This window comes from Elephantulus edwardii, unplaced genomic scaffold (assembly GCF_000299155.1).
Source record: "Elephantulus edwardii isolate Elephantulus edwardi_28Jun2011 unplaced genomic scaffold, EleEdw1.0 scaffold00304, whole genome shotgun sequence".
NCBI lineage: Eukaryota > Metazoa > Chordata > Mammalia > Macroscelidea > Macroscelididae > Elephantulus > Elephantulus edwardii.
Window position 1 is genome coordinate 1,365,946 of NW_006400054.1, and position 23,877 is coordinate 1,389,822.

Sequence of the window (23,877 nt, forward strand, 5' to 3'; positions counted from 1 at the left end):
CACAAGAACGTATTTTCGACACCAAGATCTTACCCCCTTTATTAAGGGGGTGACAGGCACGTGGGAGGTACTAAGGCGGTTTTTTACCCTTTTTGAGTTTGGGGGGAGGGGTTAGGGCTCGAAAAGCATTCTGGGAATTGTCCCAGCCAATCACGGGCGTGCGCACGCTCACTTCCAATCAAATCGCAGGACTTCAGCTTTGAGTCTGCGCGTTGCTAGGCGACGCAGTGTCTTTGTTATTAGGTGTCGTGGAGTAAAGACTCCTAACGACCCTAGGAACAACAGATCTGAACCGCGTACTACCCGGGGTTAGCCTCATGATCTCTGATACTTTCGGGCTTCTCTTCTGCTGACCCTTTAGTTTTCTAAGTATGATGTCCCTTTGCAAGGAAGAGCGTCTCCTAGCAACAGGCCCAAAGGATGTGAGACGAAGCTTTACTGTCCTTGCTGCCCAGGAGCATTCTGATTGCACTTTCTCCAAGACATGTCTGCTCTTTTGGCAGTCCATTGGATATTCAGTACTAATACCACTAAAATTGATGCTTAGGGGTATTAATTTTCCCGGGGCTGGGATGTGTGACTCCCTTCCGGTGCGTCTATCCATAAAAGTCAGGTTACAGAGGAGGGGGGGGGCAGTGTGGAAAAACCGAGTATTAGCTCTAAGTTTCTTTCCAAATAACCAGTGCATGCACTTTGAAATTGACCTGCTTTCAAGTGTCCTGCTTAGATCCTGAGCTGACTTCTTACCGGTGGCCCCGGGCTCTGGATGGAGCTGAGGCCCCTGTCCCTTTGGGGTGGAGAAAAAGTACTGTCATGTGCCGGCTCCTGCTCATCCTCCAAGTCGCTTGACCTGTGGCTTTCTGAAGGAAAGTGTCCTTGTCAGGGTTGGGTGGGCATTTCAAGGCAGGAGGCCCCCTGGATGGGAGCCCGGCCTCGCCGTGGTCCTCACGTTCTCTCTCCTCTCCTTCGCATCCTTCGGTCCTACCTCAGAGGGCCGTTGACAGCTGGTCCTGGGATGGCCTCTAGGCTATTCACGTCTTCCTGTTTGGTAACTACGGACTTTGATATTGGAGAATCTCATGGTGTCTAGTGATGGGTACTGACCACTCCACAGGCGGGGCCGAACTTATCCAGTCTCGTGGTAGGTTTTTGCCTGCAAACCTCTTGTTCAAGAATGGAATGTGAAGGAAAGGAGAGGTCTAGTTAAGGAAATTCTTTGCTCCACCTGTGGGTATTTCCACCCTCACCCCCACCCCGCTCACGTCACTGAACCAGACGCCTGGCACAGTCCCGCTTCTCTGATCCAGCAGTGTTGGCGAACATGGCATTTCAACTTGTGCCTATTTTTTTATTGTTTCGTATCATCTCATTTTTTAAATTTCTTCCCTTTCTTGAGTCTTCAGGTATGTATCTAGAAAGAGACTAGCTGTAGTTTTAAAATTTTATTTCATTTTTAAATTATTTTTTGTATGTGTACCGTCAAATCATATCTCACTGGTACAGAAGGAGATTGTCCCTCCTCCTCCAGCAAAGAGCATCTGGTGGATTTGAACCGCACACCTGCGATTGCAGTGCGGCTTCTTGCCACTAGGCCACCAGAGCTCCCTAAAAAGATACTAGCTGTATTTTACGTATCATTTTTGGACACTTTTTTAGAGTGAGAATTTTCAAGATACTTGTCATTTTACTAGGATTAGAAATTTTGTTTCTATTTTCCAGTGAACTCTTACCATGTCTTCACAGGTTAATTTGAAAGAAGATTGCCCAGATCCAAAATCATACTTGAAAGAACTCTTTATTTTAAAGAGCAAGAGCAGTACTGGAGTATGTATTATACATTGGTCTGCTAACTGAATGGTTGGTAGTTTAAATCCACCAGCCATCCTTGGGAGACATGAGACAGTCTGCTCCCATTAAGATTTTTTTTTTTAGACTGTAGAAATCCTTTATTAGCATTTAAATGGCAGCAGCTGTGGAATCGAAAAGCATAGTTAAAAGAGCCTTCTCTGCATTTTGAACTTAAAAGATTTTACACAAAAAGTTATTTGCCAGTTTCTAAAATTTCAACAGCCTGGGCTGCCCTCTCTTCCCACAACCCTTTCTCCTCTCCCCACTTTTTTTTCCTTTCCTCTTCTTCCACACTGATTAAATCTGTCAAGGACGCGGTCTCTATGCACTTAGTAATACTAAAGGCAAGAATTGACCGGATCCATTTGACGACACAAAGATGCTCTCCCCTCAAACTGCCATTAAGATTTTTTTTATAGCTTTGGAAAACTAGGAGAGAGCCACCATGCATCTTAACCAACTCGATGGCAGTGGAGAAAAAGAAAAAAATATATATGTAGTTGTATGTACATTGAGATGGAATTGACTCATTTTCACAAGGTAGGAAATTGCCCGTGTTTCTCCCGTAGAGAAACTGGTGGCTTCAAACCCCTTATCTTCAATGATTGCAGCGCAGCTTCTTGCCTCTAGGCCACCAGAGCTCTCTCTCTAGCTTGCTCTTGGCATATACACTCTTTTTTTAAATTTAGTAGTGGCAAGAAGCTGCGCTGCAATTGCAAAGGCATGCAATTCTAGGCCACCAGCTGCTCTGTGGGAGAAGGATGGTCAGTCTCCTCAGAGCAATTAACTGTCTGAAAACTCGCTAGAGGGTCAGCTTCAGCTCGGTGGCATACAACAGCAACAACAATAACAACAACAACAACATACAAACTAAAACTAGGCACAGGAGCCAATATATGGAGGAACTTTTGCTCATTTCCTAGTTCTGTCACATCTTGTTTATATGTGGTGCAACTGACTTTGAATTAAACGAGTATATATTGTTACAGGGTTTATTGTAATTCAAGGATGTATCTATGGAGTTCACTTGGGAGGAATGGCAGCTACTGGATTCTACTCAGAAGTTCCTGTGCCAGGATGTGATACTGGAAAACTGCAAGAACCTAATTTCAGTGAGTAAGTCCAGCTTCTCTGTTTGACTTTATGAGTCATAAGTTGCTACCTCTGTTTCTTTTGTAGTATCTGGAATGCATAATGATTTAGAGGCCCCTGCTTGGGTCTCACCTCCTCATTGAAATCTTTTCCCACATGCAAGTAGGGAGTTTCACTCTGTGCCTCCTGATGCTGTGCATTTCGCTGTGTTCAGATTACCTGAATCCATAGCAGCTTGACCCAAATCCTTGTCATTTTCTGTTAACAGGATATCATGGTAGCAAACCTGATTTAATCTTCAAGTTAGAGCAAGGAGAAGAGCCATGGACAATAAGTGCCATGCTGTCCAGTTCGAGCTGTCCAGGTGGGTGACTGAGGCCTGGATGCTGGGAACTGTGGAGTAAAAACACTCCTGCTCTCCCTGGTGGGCTCCCGTGTATGGGAACATCCCTTAGAAGTTGTTCAGATGGTAAACTAACAGGGAACTCTGGTGGCTTTGGGCCAAGAAGCTGCACTGCAATCCCAGAGATACACAGTTCAAATCCACCAGATGCTCTGCTGGAGAAGGAGGGGCAATCTCCTCCTGTCCCAGTCAGATCCAATTTGACCGTACACACATAAAAAAAAAATTAATAAAATTTAAAAACAAGATGGTAAACTAACTCAGGACAAGTGTACACACCCCTTATATGGGTAATAGTTGTCTCTGCCCACATTTGAGCTTTTCTCAAGCCCAACTTTCTAAGGTGGTTCCGTCGTTCTAAATCTTTTATTTCTCTTCCTTCCCTCCCATGATCATGGACTTCTATTAATGCATTCAAACCTTCAAACCTTCTAAGATCCTCTCTCCCCTACCCCTCATCTGGCTCAGGCTTATTCTGCTGCCCTTGTTTCTTTTTATGTTTTCAAGCTGTTCATTAAACTTTACAACTGCTCTTCTTTTTATCACTTTATTTATTTTTTTTTATTTCTCAAGCTGATCACTTTCAAATCAGGACAGTTTACTTTCTTGGGTTCTTTTTTTAAATGACTTCTGACATCCAGTGTGGTGTCATTAAGGAATTTTCCACACCTTTTATTCCCAGGTTCCTACTCTTCCCTCAGAATTCTCCATGGTGTTGCTTTCTCAGTTTTATTTCTCTGGGTCTTTTAAAGCCATAATATGAAGTAGTGGTATGGCTTTTATCTATCTAAACTTGTGACCTAGTCTCTGATAATAAGATCCTAGAAAAATTGAGAAATTTATCATCATGGGATAACTAAGATTTGTGAAGAAATTGAGTTTATTGAATAAGACAGCACCTGATCCAACATTGGCCCAGGACAGGAAGTATTTAAGTCCAAACTGTAGGAAGATGAAGGAAAGAATCCTAGTACCGTGTGAATGTCTTTTTAATTGCCTCCATTATGTATTTTCTATACACCTTAAGCCTTGCTGTCCTTTCACTGGGACCCACACGAGTATGTGACTAAAGGCAGCTGCCCTTCACCCTGGATTGGGGAGTTGAGGGGGAGAATCTTTAGTTCAAACTTCTGGTTGGGAGGATACAGTTACAGAGGAAGACTGGTATTCAAATAACAACCAAACTGTGTTGACTTGGTTAGTGTAATAGATAAGGCTAGTGTGGTAATCAGGGCTCTGGTTTTTAATTATACTCTTCAGGAGTATAATTTAGCTGATTAAAATACTAATCATACAGTCAGAAAATTGGATTGGATAAACAAATCATGGAAAACCCATATACCCTACCCATCTTTTAAAATTCAAACAACCAATGGACATTTAAGGAGTTCCTTGGTAGGGTAAGTTGTTAAGTACTTGGCACTAAAGAGAAGGTTTGTGGTTCAGATCTAAACAGAGTTGCTCCAAAAATGGCTTAGCAATTTAATCCTGAAAACTATATTCTGGTCTTGCATTCTGACAGGTGTGGAGTTGTCATGTGTCAGATCAACAGCAGCTTGTTTGTATTTCTTAAATATTTGAAAGTATTCAAATAATATCATTGATATTACATGCAAGCAAGATTCTGCTGAAAATTATACAAAAACGTTTGGGACAATATGTCAACAGAGAACTGCCAGATGTGCAGGCTGGATTTAGAAGAAGTCGTGGTACTAGGGATATTAGAGCTAATGTCAGATGGATCTTAGCAGAAAGCAAAGACTACCAGAAGAATGTCTATCTGTGCTTCATTGACTATGCAAAGGCTTTTGACTGTGTGGATCACAGTAAGGTGTGGCTGACTCTGAGAAGAATGGGAATCCCAGAACATTTGATTGTGCTAATGTGAAATTTATACTTGGACCAAGAGGCAGTTGTCAGAACAGAGCAAGGAGACACTACATGGCTCAAAATCAAGAAGGGGGTTCGTCAGGGATGTATTCTGTCTCCATACCTTTTCAATCTGTATGCAGAACAGATCATCCGAGACGCTGGGCTATACAAAGAGGAATGTGGCATCAGGATTGGTGGAAGAATCATCAACAACCTGTATTATGCAGATGACACAACCCTGCTTGCTGAAACTGAGGAGGACCTGAGGCGCTTGCTGCAGAAGATCAAGGACTACAGCCTCCTATATGGACTGAAGCACAACGTCAAGAAAACAAAGATTCTAACCACTGGGCAAATTGGCAGCATCAGCATTGATGGTGAAGAGATTGAGATAGTTAGCAGTTTTAATTTACTTGGCTCCACAGTCAACACTCTTGGTAACAGCAGCCAGGAAATCAGGAGACGAATTGCACTGGGAAAGTCGGCTGTGAGGGACCTCTCAAGAGTACTGAAGAGCAACGATGTCAGGCTGGAGACTAAGGTGCGCCTGATCCAGGTTATAGTCTTCGCAATTATGTGCTATGCATCAGAGAGTTGGACAGTGAATAGGGTTGATAGAAAGAGGATTGATGCCTTTGAGCTGTGGTGCTGGAGAAGAGTGTTAAGTATACCATGGACTGCTAGGAGAACAAACAGGTTTGTCTTGGAGAGGGTGAAGCCAGAGTGTTCCCTGGAGTCAAGGATTCTGAAGCTTTGTGTGACATACTTTGGGCATGTTGCAAGGAGGGACTGGTCCTTGAAGAGAGACATCATGTTTGGCAGAGTGGAGGGGCGGCGAAGGAGAGGAAGACCTTTGGTGAGGTGGATCGATTCTGTGACTGGAGCGGTTGGAATAAGTGCATTTGAGATGGCTAGGTTGGCACAGGATAGAACAGCATTTAGAGCTCTTGTACATAGGGTCGCTATGAGTCTCAAGTGACTCAATGGCACATAATAACAACAGAACACAGAAATGAGAATCTTCTTCCCAGGCATTTTAGAGTCCCTGTACTCATAACGGGGTGCTCTGGTGGCCTAGTGGTAGGGAGTTGCATTACCAACCCAAAGACACATGGTTTTAATTCCTCAGCTGCTCCATAGAATAAAGCTGGGCAGTCTCCCATGTGAGGCTATGCATTGGTTCTGACTCGATGGTATGTATCAACAACAATGTTCAGCAGGGACCTGTGGTGGGTAAGGAGTAGCACTGGCAACCCAAAAGCACGTTGTTTGTAGGCACCTTCTGCTCCTGTGGTTACAGCTTCTGAAAACCTGGTGACAGGTTAGCTATGAATAGATTCTGATTCAGTGGTATTGAGGGGGAGGGGGATGCTCAAAATTTGGTGGCACCGTGGTTAATTTCTCAATTGGTAACCCAGAGGGTGGATGTTTAAATTCAGTGTTTCATGGAAGAAATAGGAGACATTCTGCTTCAATAAAGATTACAACCTTGAAAACTCTGAACATTTGTATTCTGTCCTTCAGGGCTGCAATGAGCAGTAATCAACTCCATGGCAATGGATTTGGTTTTGTGTTTGTACCTATGATCTAAGTAGCTCACATTACATCATCGTACTATCTTCTGTGGAGTCATTAGGAGTTTAACAAGATAAATGGAGGTGACTCAAAGTCACCTGAGGTTTATAGCTGATGGATCCTTGAATCCCATCAGTACTATAGGGCAAGCCTAGTATGCATTTTGTACCTTTATCTACACAAACTTGACACAGAGTGATTAATCTACATCTTTTGTTTGAGTCTACTAATTCTCTTCTCTCATGTGTGGACACTGTCACATGCTTGTGGATGTTTACAAAAGCTTAAAGACCACATTTAGTCCCAGCATTTTAACAGTTTCATTTGTGAGGTTCATGTGAGAAACACTGCTGAATCTTGTCCAACTCGAAGTAGGGAGTTAGTACCTAACATCAAGCCAACATCCTCAATGGGTTGCACCCTTAAAAAGAGAGGCAGTGAAAAAAATTCACCAATCAGAACAAGGATGTTTGGCTTAGGTGCCATGTGTGGGCATACATTTATTTGCATTTTTAAGGTCCTAATTAATATCTCCTCTAAGTCTAGCAATATTCAGACTATCCAACTAACAAAAACTATTCCTAAACTGTGATAACTTTTTGGCGTTGTCTTGTTGCATACCATACAGTGAGAACTGACCCATAGCTGCCCATTCAGCAGGTTTTCACTGGCAGTTAATTGCACAGGAGGAGATCACCCATCCTTCTCCCACAGAGTAGCTGATGGATTTGAATTCTGGGGTTGCAGCGCAGCTTCTTACCACTAGGCTGTTAGAATCTCGTATAAACACAAAGCCACACACACAGTAGCTGCACAGGATCTCAAAGGCAGTGATTGACTGAATATTATCAAAAGCAAAATTAGCAGAGGAAGAGATAATAGCCACAATAATCCACAGTCTCTGGCTGGCAGCTGTTACCCACCTACCAGAATAGTTTTTATTTGCTAAGGAATCCACACATTTGCTTATTACCATGTTGTAACAGCCATAGGGAAGTTGAAATTCCATAGCCCTGTGCTAGTGCTGTTTTAAGAGTAGCTTTTGAGGTCCTCCCAATGAGACAGACATAACTGAATGCTAGCTATTTTCTAGGAGTGGTATTACTCCTTAGGAGAAATGTACACATCATGTTCCCGTCTCTTCCTGATTTTTGATGCTGGATTTTGAGGACATGATCTATATCATCATAAGGGGAGAGCTCACACTAGGAAAAGCACAAGACCATGGATTCCTGAAAGCAGTTGAGTTGCTTAGTTGCTCAACCCTGGGACTACTTAGGGATTTGTTGTTTTTGCTATGTGCCATTGAGTCACCTGCAACTCAAAATGACTCTATGTACAATAGTTCTGAACCTTGCCCAATCCTGAATCAGTATCACTGATTCCACTCCAACACACCTACTATCTCCATTACCCCAGTTACTGTGTCAATCCATCTCATCTGGGATCGTCTGTGCTGTCCCTCCACCCTTCTGAGCCTGGTCTGGACTTGTCCCTCTTGGCCACGTATCCAAACTATATGAAACAGAGCTTCAAAATCCTAGCTTCCAAGGAGAAACTTGGTTTCACCCTCTCCAAGACAGACCTGTTTGTTCTCTTGGCAATCCATGGTATGTTCAAGACTCTTCTCCAGGATCATGTTTCAAAGGCATAGATTCTTCTGTCATCCTTAGTCATTGTCCAGCTCTGATGCATAACAAGTAATTGCAAAGAGCATGGCCTGGTTCAGATGCACCTTTGTCTCCAGACATCATTGCTCTTGAGTACTGTAGAGAGGTCCCTGACAGCTGACTTCCTCAATCCATGCAATTAATCTTTTGACTTCCTGACTGCTGGTGCCAAAGAGTTTTAATGTCTTCTCCATCTATCATGGTGCTGCCAATTGACCCAGTGGTGAAAATCTTTGTTATCTTGATGTTGAGCTTCAATCCGTTGAGCTTCAATCCATACTGAACTACTCACTTTTTGTCTAGCAGCCTGATACATTACACACTTTGCTTCCAGGGCTACTAACTTAGGTTGTTACTGTTTATCATTGAATTGGAACCAACCCATAGCTGACCCTCTGGTGGGTTTTCAGAGGCAGTTAATCGCATGGGAGGAGATTGCCCATTGAGTTATTTGTAGGAGTGTAGAGATAGGCAAAATATTAGATATTTGAGGAGGCATCAGACAAGGAGACCCACTTCACCAACAATTAAGATTAGGAATGGTCCCACGATCCAATGCTCAACTGTTGTATTTGTAGTACTTTTTTTTTTATTTGTAGTACTTTTTATTCCACTTTAAAGCTGCTGGTGCAACAGAACATTGGAATGCCCTCATGGTGTAAATGAAGTACCAATTTAGAATACTGAGTCACCTTCTAGTGCAGTCAGCACACTGGACCAGATTTTTATCTAGTATCAACTACGCAGTAAGAATATATAGTTTCAGAGCTAAAGGGGTGTAAGAAGGACGGGTACCTCTGTCATTGCAGGGATCATCAGTTGTGTAAAATAATCATGAGAAGTAAAAGGTACTGTCACCTGACCCACCGAAACAGGGAGAAATAAGTATGTGTGGTTTCATGAGATGTACCAGAGTCCCAGTTGTGATGCTAAATCCTAGCCTGCAATCATATTCTGACAAGGGGAGGTCATGTCATCAGGTCTGCCACTGAAACTAGAGGAGGTGGAGGCTAAGGGTGACGGAAATCTAGCCTGAAAGAAGATTAAGACCAGGTGCCACAATCTATTTGTAGTCAAGGGGTCCCCAGGTGGGTACTGCGCTCCCTACAGTTTCGAGAAGAACTGCAGGCCTTTCTTCAGAGGCTCCTCCTTTTGTTTCTGCACGTAAAGTGGCCGATCACTTAACGTCTAAACGACCCAGGCGCTTTCGTCCTAGTAAACCTATTTCTAACAGATCGGTGGCCACCAAACCGCAGCAGCTGCGCAGCACCGACCAGCTTCTCCAGGAGGTAAGCAGGCACTTCCGGGATGTGCCGACGCCTGCGTGCCGCGCAGCACTCTGGGAAGGGGGGGTGTTGCGGGCGCTGGGCTCTCGCGCATGCGCACTCTCGCGATTGCGCAAACCCTTGGCTGGTGCGGCCGCCCTTTGTCCTGAGCGCTCACTGTCCGGTGAGTGCGGTGACTCCTGGGGGCGGGCTGGGAGGGCAGTGCACGCAGACCACGCCGCACCCCGGGCTGAGGGTCCACGTGGCGCCGCCCGGCTCCGACGAGGCCGCTGCCGGGGTGGGTCGGCCTGGCGTGCGAGGCGGCGAGTTTGTGGAAGGATCGTACTTGTGAGGTTTCGTGCTTCGAGGCCTCTGAGATGGACAGTGATGATACAGAGGACCCAGGGGGCCAAATGTCATGGCCGAGCGCCTGTGGACAGTGTGGGGGATTTGGAGTACAGCGCCGAGGTGGTCATCGGGGCACCTCTGAGTGTTAGGAAGGATCTGGGGTACAGCGCTCAGGTGGGGCATCGCGGCACCTCTGGGTGCTATGAAGGATTTGGGGCGCCTCTGGGTTTTACGAGAGATTTGGGGTACATCACTGCGGTGGGTTATTGGGGCATCTCTGTGTGTTTTAGGGGATTTAGGGTACAGCGCTGCGGTGGGTCATTGGGGCACCTCTCGATGTTATAAGTGACTTGGGGTACAGCCCTGCGGTGGGTCTTGGGGACACCTCTGAGCGATCTGGAGCCCAGGGGTGCAGTGCTGTTGTGTGTCATGGGGAGAGAGCCTCACTCGTGGCCGCCTTGCTTGGCCCCTGGGTTCTCAAACTTCTTAGATGTTTGTTTTCATGTTAATTTTTAAAAGATGGTAAAGTCCTCGTGTGAGTCAGCCGGAGTCAGTAATTTCAAGAGCTGCCTGACTACACTTTCCTGTCTCCTGATCCCCTGATCGCTGGTATTGACTGTGGATGCACGTAAGATGTAGTCCTTGACAGGTTCAGTGTTTTCTCTCTCTGTCATACTGTTACCTTGCATAAACAACATCACAAGGTTGATGGTAGCTGCTGAGGAAGAGGGGTCGTTCTCCTCGAGTCCTTGTCTGTGTTTTGGATTTCTTGGCTGCTGTTTATTTTGACAGTCCACTCAGAATTTCTGGGTTTTTCATCTACTTGTGTCAGATTTTCATCTGAATATGAGAGGGTGGAATAAAAGACTGCTGTTTTTCACAAATTGAGTACTTTTTTTTTGTTGTTAATTTTTTTACTATTTTTTAACTATTTTTAAAAGGTAAAATTGAGTATAATATGGAAAATAAGTGTCTTGGCTTGGCTTCTCAGTCTCCATAGAATCAACCACTGGAGTGAGATGTTTTTGTGTCCTTCCATATGTATATATTTCTTTTTCTCTAAAACAAATGTACCTAGTAGAAAATTAAAAAAAAAGCCAAAAAAATCAAGGGAGCTCTGGTGGCCTAGTGGCAAGAAGCTGCACTGCAATCCCAGAGATACTTTGAATCCACCAGATGCTCTGCTGGAGAAGGAGGGGCAATCTCCTCCTGTACCAGTCAGATTCGAGTTGATGGTACACACAAAAAATAATAAAATAAAATTTTTAAAAATAAACAAATGTACCGAAGGACAACATCATAATAGAGAAAAGGTTAAATTGAAATTGTCAATGGTTTCATTTTACTTGGATCCACAGTCAACACCCATGATAGCGGCATGCCAGATAGAACCAAATATAAGAAGGTTAATTCAAAGGACAATTTCTCCTTCTAGGATCAACTTTAGTACACAGTTGTTTAAATGTGTAAAGTAAATTTATATCTAGGCCCTACCTTGCTATGAGTCACAACTTAAATATGAGTAGAAATATTTTATATTACCACACAGATTGCCTGCCATAACCCATCAACCTAAAAGTCTGAAATCTGCATGTTCTGTTACAAATTTGCATTATTTGTACGTAAACTGCACTACTTTATATATAAAATGTTCTCACCAAAACCCATTCCTATTTTAGTAACTTCATACTTTGTATGACTTTTTAGTAAATTCATACTTTGTAACAAGATTGTAAAGTTTAAAGTGACACTGTCAAGTTTGACTGTCAGCTCAAGGAAATAGTTTAAATTATTAGTTTTAGTCTTTCCAGTGTAAGACTTTTCTTTACATGAAAATGCAACAAAGTGAAGGTCTAATGAGAAGGAACTGGTGTACTTTTTATAGGTATGCTTTTGTGCTTTATTGTTTGCCTTTTAATTTGTTTAAGGTGTGTGTGTGTGTGTGTGTGTGTGTGTGTGTGTACGCACTATGTGTGTGCAAGTGTACAATGTATTATTCTTTTTTTTAAAAATTTTTAAAAAATTCTTTTATTATATTTTTTGTGTGTACCGTCAAATTGGATCTGACTGGTACAGGAGGAGATTGCCCCTCCTTCTCCAGCAGAGCATCTGGTGTATTCGAACCGATGCTTCTCTTTTAACTATAAACTTTTGCCTTTTCATTTTGTTGTCTTCTTTTCGACTTTACTTTTGAGAAATTTTGATCTTTTGACCATTGACAGGTACTTTTTTTATCGAGGACATCAGTCTTAAAGATACTGTGATTTCTTTCAAATGCCACTCTGCCATTTTCCTCATGTCTGTTCCGTTGTCAGTTTAAAGAGTGCCATGGAACAATAGTGTCAGGTTGTCCTCTTGTTTTCTTCTGTTGCATTTGTCCTGACTTTCCATCCTCCTGCCCCTTTCCTGACTATTAGAATTTGATATTTGCTCCGTCTTCCATTACTTTCTCTTTCATTCTGTCTGAGACCAACTGCTGTGGTCCTGGTCAGTGAGAGGAGGGGGCACTTCTAATTCTACTTTCAGGCTAGTGGAGGTTGTAGCCCTTGTGTACTTTTCTGGTCCTGGGTTACTGTATTCTTACTGTTTTGCTTCTGATTAATCAAGACCCATAATTGTGGCTTAGGTGGCCATTGGGAGACTATTAAGCCCCCATATTCTACTCACTTCACTAGAATGCAGAGCATGATTTTGTGAACTGTAAAGTGATTTTATGCCTATTCTAAAGGAAAGTGACCCAGCAGAATGCAGAAATTAGTGGAAGTGTCATTCATACCACATCCAAGTAAACATACGGAAGAGAATGAAAAAGGATTGAGCAAGTACCTCAGAAGGAACCAACTAGAAATGAAAACTGGATTAAAAATAAGATGTGGAACAAAGTTTTCTCTTTGATGGTGTCACCTAAAATAAGTCTGAAAGCACAGACTGTCAAAAAAATGTCTCCTTGTTTTACTACTACGCAAACACATTTGACTGTATGGATCATTACAGATTATGGATAATACTGGGAAGAATAGAAGTCCCAGGTCTCTTTAAAGGATGGTACAGCTTTATCTCACGTATTTTGGGCATATGGTTAGGAGGAGGCTGGTCTTTGGAGAATGACATCATACTTGCAAAGGTGGAGGATCAGCAATAGCGAGGATGACCCTCAACGATGACCCTCATTGTCCACCACAAAGAGTTCAAATGTATCAGATGATTATACAGGATGGGGCAAGGATTGGATCCGTTGTTTATGGGATCACTATGATTTGCAGCAGCTATTGTTATTAATAAACCATTTGTTCAGCAGACAGATGGACCAGGTATGGAGAAAGGATACAGTTCTAATACACAACTTTGATTTTAATCATGCACTGTTGCCTTGTTCTTCTGTTCAGCTTCTTGGTCGATATAGAAGTTCTGTATAAGTAAGTGTTCTGAGATTTCTATTTATCTCAGTATTAGCCAAATTTTGATATGATCCACACGGTCAAATGCTTTTTTATTTTTAAATTTTTTTTTTGTGTGTATGTGTACCGTCAAATCGGATCTGACTGGTGCAGGAGGAGATTGGTCCTCCTTCTCCAGCAGAGCATCTGGTGGATTTGAACTGCATACCTCTGAGATTGCAGTGCAGCTTCTTGACACTAGGCCACCAGAGCTCCCTACAGTCAAACACTTTTACTTAGTCAACATAAGAATACATTCCTATTAAAGTGAATTATATTTCCCTGTTCATGGTGAATATTAAGGAAATCTCAAAATTAGTTCATATCTGATAGGAGCACAGCTTAACTGTGTTCAGCACCACTTAAGGATTTTGGATTCTGTAATACTCTATTCAGTTTCTGTTTCTGAGAGCCCTGTTTCAATTGCATCAAGAGGGTTTATGCACAGTACATATATCTGCTAAAACATTTTGTTCCTAAGCCCATAGGTACTGGTTCCCCAGAAACTGCTTATGTGAGATAAGAGGGAAGCTCTGGCAGGAAGTTGTTTTTAGTGTGGAAGACCTCCTTGATCCCTCACTGCAGGACTTTGGTGTGGAGACCCAAGAGACACAGGAGAGAACACACAACAGGCTTGCTAACCATCTCATGTGATTGGAAGAAAATGACCATGGTACAGGTGAGTTAATTGTTTATTCCTTGCTTTCTCATGTATTAGAAGAAATATTTGTAAGAGTTTGAATAAACAAAGGAAAATATAAAAGTTAAAATAAATCAAGATCTGGAAAAATATCCTCAGACTAGAATATCAAGATTGGCACAGTATTGGAGCAGAACTGTATTAACTGTGGAACCAGTTGCAGTTCTTTTTTTTTTTTAGAGTATTCTGTATTTTTTTTATTTTAATGAAAGTTTACAGACTTAAGAGTTTCCAGTCATTCATTGTTGCACTTTTCTCCCTACCCATGGCTCCCCTCCAATTAAGAAAAACTCTTTCATTGTTATGCAAACCCTTCCCCCACCCCCCAACTCCACTCCACTGTGCAGCCTTCACTCTGGACTTCTGTAATGACAAGAATACCTACTCATATGTCAGTTTTAAACAGTTCCCTCCCTCATATGTTTTAATACAGTGCACATCATTCCTCCCCTCCTTTTCTGTCTTCCCTCAACCCTGATGGCAGTCCCATTCTCTCATTCTTCATTATGCCTGGTGAGTTTCCCTCTCATAATTTTTCCACCACGTTTTCGGTGCCTTCACTTGCTTCTTCCTGTTCTGAGATTCCAGTGATGCACATGTTATTTCTCTTGATGGTGTCCTGCTTTATTCTTAGGTTTTCTTCTTTTTCCTTTCATTTTGCGGCTGCTTTTTGCTCTATCTTCTATTTCACTGGTTCTGTGTTCCATGTCAACTCAGCTCATGTGTCCCTCCATCATGGTGACAGCCTCTGAAACATTGGCCCTCATATTTTTTATCATGTTGTCTTGCTTTTCCCGTGCCACAAACACCTCATTTGTTTCATCTACATTATGGATTGATTTTTTGAGCTCCTCGTGGTTTTTGCTTGTAGTATCCTATAATTCTTCAAGTTTGTTTTTCATCCATTGCAAAAATTCACTGTTCTATTAAATTCTGTGTTGGAAAGTTCCATCAGACTTTCTGGCTTCAGGAAATCCATTGATACTGTGTCACCCTCTGGGGGAGACATCTTGCTTTGCTCTTGTGTATTGTGTGGGATAGCTTGCTTTCTTCAAGACATTGATTTGTTCTTGACCTGAAGACAATGCTCTAGAGATCAGTTGGGCAGCTAACCCACTTGTATGTTTCTCTGAACTTCTGACTCCAGGGAAATGGCAGTGCAGAGCCTGTGAGAGGACAGGTCAAGGTGCTCTGGATTAAAGGCAGGTTGATTGACCAGACGTGTATGCACAGGTGTGAAGCCAAAAGGGGTGGGGCACGCACGGGAGTGGGGTGATCCCAAGGGCAGGTCAACCACTTGGGGACCTCACTCAGACTTCAGCTGTCCCGGTGTGCTCACGACGGGGGTCCCTGCTCAGATTCCAGCTGTCTGTCTCCCACCCAGTGGTTCTCACTCAGCGGTCTCTGCCCACTGGCACTTACGCAGGTGCCCTCGAGCAGGGGCCCCTGCCCAAGCAGGGTCATGGGTTCAAAGTCAAATTCCCACCAACTCACTCGCCTCTGGCTGCTTTGCAGTGTCCACAAAAGTTCAGACAAATTACCACTTCCGCTCCTTCCTGGGCAGTCGGAGTGGCCCAAGAGAGCTCGGCCAAATTCCCATCAGTGGGCTCGACTTGGGGTGCTCTCCTAGGCAGTCGGTGGTGCCAAGAAAACCCAGCCAGGGTCCTACCAGCCTTCCCAATCGTGGGGGCACAGAAAAATTCAGTTCCAACAGCCCATGGGGTCTTATCAGGGCTTAAAAGAACTCAGCCAGTGTCCACCCACCTTTCTCCTGCCAGAAGGGTCCCACAGCAGCTCGCTGGTGTCTTCCGTTATGGCCGAGTGCACATGGCTTTGTCTTCCCGGGTTCTGATTCTAAATCCTACTGTCCACGTCGCTGCATGTTGGTTGGTGCAGTGTGTGAAGGACTCTAGTGTCCCTGGGGCTCAGCCGTGGGATGGGGTTGACGATCAGTTCACAGATGTCAAGCTGCCAGGTCACCCATCCTCAGTACATCCCGCGGCTGTGCGCCCGGCCCGCGGCTCTGGGATTGCAGTGTAGCGTCTTGCCACTAGGCCACCAGAGCCCCCTCCTCCTTTGTCTTTGTAATGACCTTTTTTTACTGTCCTAGTGGATCTCAGTCTCTAACTCACCTGTTCTTTGATCATTAGTGTTCAATGCCACAAACCTGTTCTGAAGATGATTTTTAAATCCAGGTGGGATACGCTCATTGTAATTATTTGGTTCTTGTGAACTTGTTTTAATTTCCTTCATCTTCAATTTGCATTTGCATATGAGCAATGGTTTGTTTCACATTCAGTACCTGGCCTGGGTTTGGCTGGTGATAGTGAACTTTTCCAATAAGTCTTTCCACAGATAAAGTCAGTCTGATTCCTGTTCAATCCGCCTAGTGAGTTCTATGTGTAAAGTCACCTTTTGTGTTTTTAAAAATGGTATTTTTGGGGAGCTCTGGTGGCCTAGTGGCAAAGAGCTGCAACTACAATCCCAGAGGCACATGGTTCGAATCCACCAGATGCTCTGCCGGGAAAAGGAGGGACAATCTCCTCCTGTACCAGTCAGATCTGATTTGACGGTATACTAACACAAAAATTAATTTAAAAAAATAAATTAAAAAATGGTATTTTTGATGCTAAGTCATTGAATGTAAAAAATTTAATCAGTTGATGTCCAGCCTCATTTCTGTCACCAAGACCAAGATTACTAATACTTCCTCATTGTTTCCAATTTTTACATTTTGGTGGCCAATTATTATTAATAAATTTTGATTGCATGTTTGGTCAATTTTAGACTATGAAAGTTGGTAGAAATCTTCTATTTCCTATACTTTAGCTTTAGTTATTGCTACATGTATTTGAATAGTAGTCACATTATCAGATCTTCCTTGTGTATGTATGTATAGTATCCTGTCACTCACAACACTGTGTTTTAGAACAGATATTTAAATTTTCTTCATCACCATGAGAACAATACCATTCTTTCTTACTTTTTCATTCATTCATAATAGATCATATGTGATTGAACCATTCAAATTGGCCCATGCCTCTCTCATCTCAGTTCACTAATGCCCAGAATGTCAATCTTCATGCATTCCATCTCATTTTTAATAGCTTTCCAACATTCATATTTAATACCTTCCACGTTCCATTTATTAAAGTTATTTATTACAGTTATTTCTCCTTATTGTGAGTGATTTCCAATGTAGGTTCTACCTTGAATACTATGTTCCTCTATTGTTCATAGAGTTTTCAGAAGTCTGTTATTTCAGAAATGGATGGTCAGTCCTTTTTCATCTCTTGTCCACCCTGGAAGACTCCTTATCTCTTTGAATTTCTTCTCCTAGGTGATCTTCTTGTGGTTTATCCTCTCCTTTTCCTTATCTCTTGTCAATTTGCATTTAGTCTATATTTTAAAAGAGATTGGCTCAAAATATCCCCTACCCTAAACTTATTAACACATTAAAGACATTTTACTCCCAAAGAGGATTAATAACCACTGGCATAGGGGTAAAGATTGTAGCACTTATTTTGAGGAGACACAATTTAAGTTCTATCAGCTAATTATTTATGACAGGAAACAAGACAGTATGAACTCTGTTGCCCACAATCTGTCTTTCTTACCTTTTCTGTGGCTACCACTTATGCCAAAGTGTTTAAATAAATTCATTTATAGTGGCTCAGAGGATTTAAAAATCAGTGGTTCCAACTATCATACATTGTATGAGTGTGGAAGGGGGCACAGTTGCATTTTCTCTCACAGTATTTAATGCAGGTGTCAGACCACAGAAGCCTTTCTGGCCATCTTGCTGAAATGACAGCAGTGTGACCAAACTCTGATACTTCTTTCTCAAATGATGTTAAAGTAATAACTGCTTCCAGTTTATTGTTGCTGTGCTCTTCCAGGGGTCGTTATCATTTGAAGATCTGTCCGTGGACTTCACCCAGAAGGAATGGCAGATGCTGGACCCATGCCAGAGGGACTTGTACAAGGATGTCATGTTGGAGAACTATAGCAGCCTAGTGTCACTGGGTAAGCGCCTCAGCTGTGCCCAGTGAATGACCTGTTCTCTTGTCAGTTGCTAAGAGCTTGGGAGAGGGGATGGGGAGGGGCTCTGAAATATTTATATGGGAATTTAATTTAGGAGATTGGATTGTGTCTCATATTATGACACCGAGATTATATTTAGACCTCACCTTCTATAATGGAAGGTATCCTGGTGGCAAAGTTCTTTATAGGTGATACTGCAAACCAAAAGGTTGCCAGTTCAGAACTGGCTTTGACAAGCACTGTGGCATTTGGACAAGAACAAACTGGGAGGAGGGTAGAGAGAATGGTGCAGCGGTGAATGAATGGAAACCCAAAATCTCTGTAAATGTTTATGAAAATTAATAAAATATAATTATAAAAAAAAAAGATCCACTAGATAGGCATTCTCCTTCCCTAAAAATTTACAGCTTTGAAAACCCACTGGAGGGTTGGCATGAATCAGACTTGACTAAATGGCAGTGGGGTGGATCTTGTCCCCAGTAATGAAGTCATAACATTACTATTCAGACTCTGAAACTATGGTGCAGCAGCTCTCAAACATAAAGCTCACCGTGTGCCATACTCTATATACTGACTGATGCAATCATTAAAGCAGTTCTCGGTGTCAAGTCCTGTTACCATGCTTTTTTCCTAATGATAAAATTGAGGGAAGAAGAGGTTAAGTAACTTTGCCAAGGACTGACAGTAAATCAAAGAATTGTTATTTGGAAGGAGTTGTTATTTTTTTTTTATTTGACAGTTCAGCTCCAGAGTCTCTGAGGTGCCTACTGAATTTTGGGCTTAAATCATAGAACTCAAAGATTCTTCATCTCTGCTAGTCAGCAGGGAGGCTGTTACTACATCTGGAAATGATTTACTTGTGTTGTGATACCAGTGAGCAATTTCACTGCATCAAGTCTGCTGCTAAACCTTGCTTATTCCTCTGAGACCTTAAAGCTCAGGAAGTTGGCTCCAAGTCCTTTGTGCTTTTCCAATAGGTTATGAAGTTATGAAGCCAGACGTGATCTTCAAGTTAGAACACGGAGAAGAGCCCTGGATATTTGATGGAGAAAATGAAAGTTCACACTCGCCAGGTGAGTGTGCAAGACCCAGGCAGAGGGGAGAAGGTAGAAGTGCAATCTCGGTCACTTGTGGGTTGATATGTTGAAATGTGGTTTAGAGAGCTTTTTGTACATATTCAGAGTTTTAATGGTGAATCAGAATATCCACAACATGAACTATTTAGATAAGTATTAAGATACAGCCTCTTTTTAGCATAAAGTATTTCTGCTTATCTTGTCCATGAAGTTAACCCTTGTCTCTCACTTGTAGGATGATGGCATCTTGTTTGATGTTTTCTTCTCTGGTATGTTTAATCTTGTGACACCCCTTTCCCCTATGGTTGGAGACCTATCTGTGTAGTCAAATTTCCCGTTTTTCTCTTAACACCCAGAGGAGTAATGTTGGAGACCCACTCTGTTCATTGTCTCTTATTAAAAAGTAGAATCTTCATTACCCCTGAACAGTTTATCCTCTCCTTCCATCTTTCTCATCCACCTAAAATATTCCTTACCTTTTTCTCATGTCTTGTCTGAGATCACATTGATACTTTTTAGTAGCTGGGACCTATAGATGTAAGAATGTATAATAATATTTTTTTACTTTATTATAGAATGCATAGCAATCCATTTAATAAACATCTCCATAAACATTTTTAAAAATGAACTAATTTCTTAAAATTGTGATTTGAATGAAAGTTTACAAAGCAAATTTGTCTTCTACTTAACCATTTATACACGTTTTATCATAGGATGTTTAATTTACCCCTTTTTCTACTCACATTCTCTATTTTATTAAACTTTTCATATACATCTCCATATGTATGTAATGAAGTCCTGATTTTAATATCCATATGTTTCTTTCCCTTAAGTCTTCCCCAACATTGTAATTCACTGAATTACTGAAACATTAGACCTAGGAGTTGGTCTTGATTTCTTCTGTTGTCCTATTCTCATTAGCTCAAATCCATCAGCAAATTTTGTTGACTCTACTTCCAAAATACATATTGCAAACTTTGAGTTGTGGAATGTTCCCCAAACTTATTGCACTCAGATGACATTCAGAGCCTTAAGAAGCTTTCACAGGGAGCTCTGGTGGCCTAGTGGCAAGAAGCTGCACTGCAATCCCAGAGGTACGGGGTTCGAATCCACCAGTTGCTCTACTGGAGAAGGAGGGACAATCTCCTCCTGTGCCAGTCAGATCTGATGGTACACGCACACACACACACACACACACACACAAAAGACGCTTTCACATTATTTAATCTCTTTCACACTCGTGACTATAGCATCACAAAAGATTCCTAGTTTAGATTGTTGTTAAAGTGATAAAACTTTAAAAGAACACTTGAAATGGTACCAAATGTTACAAAAAGAATAGAAATAGAATATATAGAAGTGGTAATTGTCAGCACATGTGGTGAATGGCTATTTGGGTCTTACGATATTTTCATTGATAGCATTATGGATAATAAAAGTCTGTACCTGAAGAGTTTTGATTATAGATGATGTGTTTTGGAAAAAAGTTGATTGGGGTTACTTTCTAATTATGTTGACAATAGTTGTGGAAGTTTGAATAATGGGGAAGAGTACATAAAATATTTCTAGTCCTTCGAGTTTATAGTAACTAGTTACCCTCTCAAATCTTTTCATGTTTTTCTTGTTGTAGTTATGTACCCCTGAGATGCAACCCATTGAGCTGATCTTCCAGGCTGTTTGCAGAGGCTCTAAATCTCACTGAAGGAGATTGCACTCTTTTCTCCCACCTATACTATATTGTCTGTTCTTACCTGTTTAAGTTTCATAGTGTGAGGGGCTTGTTGTTTGTGCCCTCACTGATTTGTGCCTTACCTGGAGCACAGAAAGTACTCTGAATGCTGTTAAATGAGCAATGTCCTAAAGGAATCCGTCCTTCAGAATGTGCCTTACCTGGAGCACAGAAAGTACTCTGAATGCTGTTAAATGAGCAGTGTCCTAAAGGAACCAATCCTTTAGAATATTGAGTAATTACATCTCCCAACCTTTGTCCTCATTGCTCTTAAGTATTTTAATATCTTTTCCCCATTTAACAGTCATTTCTCAACAACCATTTAATCTGCCTTCCATTTCCTCTTTATGCAACATTTATTTATCATTGTTTAGAGAATTGACATTCTACTTGATACTCCAATCACCATGTTTAGAAAGCTGTCTGCCCTTCAGCAGAATATTTCTCACTCTCTATTATTCCTCCCACCCCAAATAACAGGTATAGAAAGAAAACAGACAAAATCAGAAAGATTGATGGTTGGTTTGTTTTTTTTTTTCCTTTATAGAAGTTTGGCAAGTTGATGGTCATTTGCTCTGGCATCCAGATAACCAAGACAAGTTGAATAATAAGAAAAGAAATCATGGTTGTGAGGCAATTGGGGAAAAACTCAATCTAAACATGAGCTTTGTACCTGCCAGGAAATTGCACAGTGAAGATGACTTAGATGGAATAATTTCGAAGCATCATTTAGATTTCCTTGTACCAAAAACGGATTGTGAAAAAACAGAGCCGAATGATTTTAAAGTTTTCGATAAATTCTTTCTTAATCCCAATGCTGAGGAAATGAACTCTTGGTTAAAATATTACAAATCTGATAACTATGACAAAATTAACTACAAGAAGTCACAGATTATCATATATCACAGAACTCGGCTAGGGGAGAAACTTTATGAATGCTTTGAATGTAGGAAACGCTTCAACAAGAGATCAAGCCTCATCAAACATCAGAGCAGACATTTAAAAGAAATAGCCTACGGCTGTGGTAGTTGTGGCAAAACTTTCCCCCAGAAGTCACAGTTTATTACACATCACAGAACTCATACGGGAGAGAAACCTTACCATTGTAGCCAGTGTGGGAAAGCTTTCTCACAAAAGTCACAGCTCACATCTCACGAGAGGACACACACCGGAGAGAAACCCTACGAGTGTGGTGAGTGTGGGAAGGCCTTCTCCCGGAAGTCCCATCTCATCTCACACTGGAGGACCCACACTGGAGAAAAACCCTACGAATGTGGTGCATGTGGGAAAGCCTTTAGTGAAAAGTCCAACCTCATCAATCATCAAAGGATTCACACCGGAGAGAAACCCTTTGCGTGCAGGGATTGTGGGAAGGCGTTTAGCAGGAAGTCACAACTTGTTACACATCACAGGACTCACACCGGAACCAAACCGTTTGGATGCAGTGAGTGTAGGAAAGCCTTCTTTGAAAAGTCAGAGCTCATGAGACATCAGACGGTTCATACTGGAGAGAAGCCTTATGAATGCAGTGAGTGTCAGAAGGCATTTAGAGAGCGGTCAAGTCTTATTAATCATCAGAGAACCCACACTGGAGAGAAACCCCATGGATGCATTCAGTGTGGAAAAGCTTTTTCTCAGAAGTCACATCTCATCTCTCACCAAATGACACATACAGGGGAGAGACCCTTTATTTGCAGTAAATGTGGGAAAGCCTTCAGCCGGAAATCCCAGCTCGTTAGACATCAGAGGACTCATACAGGAGAGAAGCCTTACGAATGCAGTGAATGTGGCAAAGCTTTCAGTGAAAAGCTAAGCCTCACAAATCATCAGAGAATTCATACTGGAGAAAAACCGTACATGTGCAGCGAATGTGGGAGGGCATTTTGTCAGAAGTCACACCTCATCTCCCACCAGAGGACTCACACAGGAGAGAAGCCCTACAGCTGCAGCGAATGTGGGAAAGCGTTTGCCGAGAAGTCGAGTCTTGCCACGCATCTGAGAACTCACACGGGAGAGAAGCCCTATGAATGTACCGACTGCAAAAGAGCCTTCTCCCAGAAATCCCAGCTCAACACTCATCTGAGAATCCACAGAGGTGAGAGACCCTATGAATGTAGTTTTTGTAGGAAAGCTTTCTTTGAGAAGTCAGAGCTAGTTAGACACCAAAGGAGTCACACGGGAGAGAAACCCTATGAATGCAGTGATTGTAAAAGAGCCTTCAGGGAGAAGTCAAGTCTCATTAATCACCGGAGAACACACACAGGAGAGAAACCTTTCACGTGCCTCCAGTGTGGCAAATGTTTTACTCGGAAGTCACACCTCATACCACATAATAGGACCCATACAGGTGAGAAACCCTATGGGTGTAATGTATGTAGGAGAGCTTTTTCTCAGAAGTCACAGCTTGTTAATCATCAAAAAATTCATACAGGAGAGAAACCTTACCTATGCAATGAATGTCCAAAAGCTTTCTCTCAAAAGTCACAGCTCATTAATCACCTGAGAACGCATAAAAAGAAAAAAGTTGTAGAGACATAACTCACAGTCTTCAAGCAGAGGTCAAAGGTCAATGTATTACAGTGCAGTCATGATACTTTTCCAGAATAATCAAACTCTGTGTGTCAGACCCTATTGTTAGGATAGCAGCTCCCTAATGAGGTTAAATGACAGCAGCTCAACAGACTTAAATATCAGAACTCAGAATAGAATGAGCCTATGAATCCATAGAATTGGAAGAAACTTTCCGATTATAGTCAAAACTTACACAAAGGAATACTTGCTGTGATGAGAATATAAGATTCTCACTGTGAATATCAGA

The 23,877-nt window shown here is 42.0% G+C and overlaps 1 protein-coding gene across 1 annotated transcript; it reads left to right on the forward strand.

Annotated features, from left to right (window-relative positions):
- The first annotated feature begins 14,180 nt into the window (after positions 1-14,180).
- Positions 14,181-23,597, forward strand: ZNF84 (zinc finger protein 84). The gene is made up of 4 exons (XM_006901009.1): positions 14,181-14,189; positions 18,110-18,236; positions 21,619-23,406; positions 23,491-23,597. The coding sequence occupies exons 1-4, from the start codon at positions 14,181-14,183 to the stop codon at positions 23,595-23,597; spliced, it is 2,031 nt and encodes a 676-aa protein (XP_006901071.1).
- The last annotated feature ends 280 nt before the right edge of the window (positions 23,598-23,877 follow it).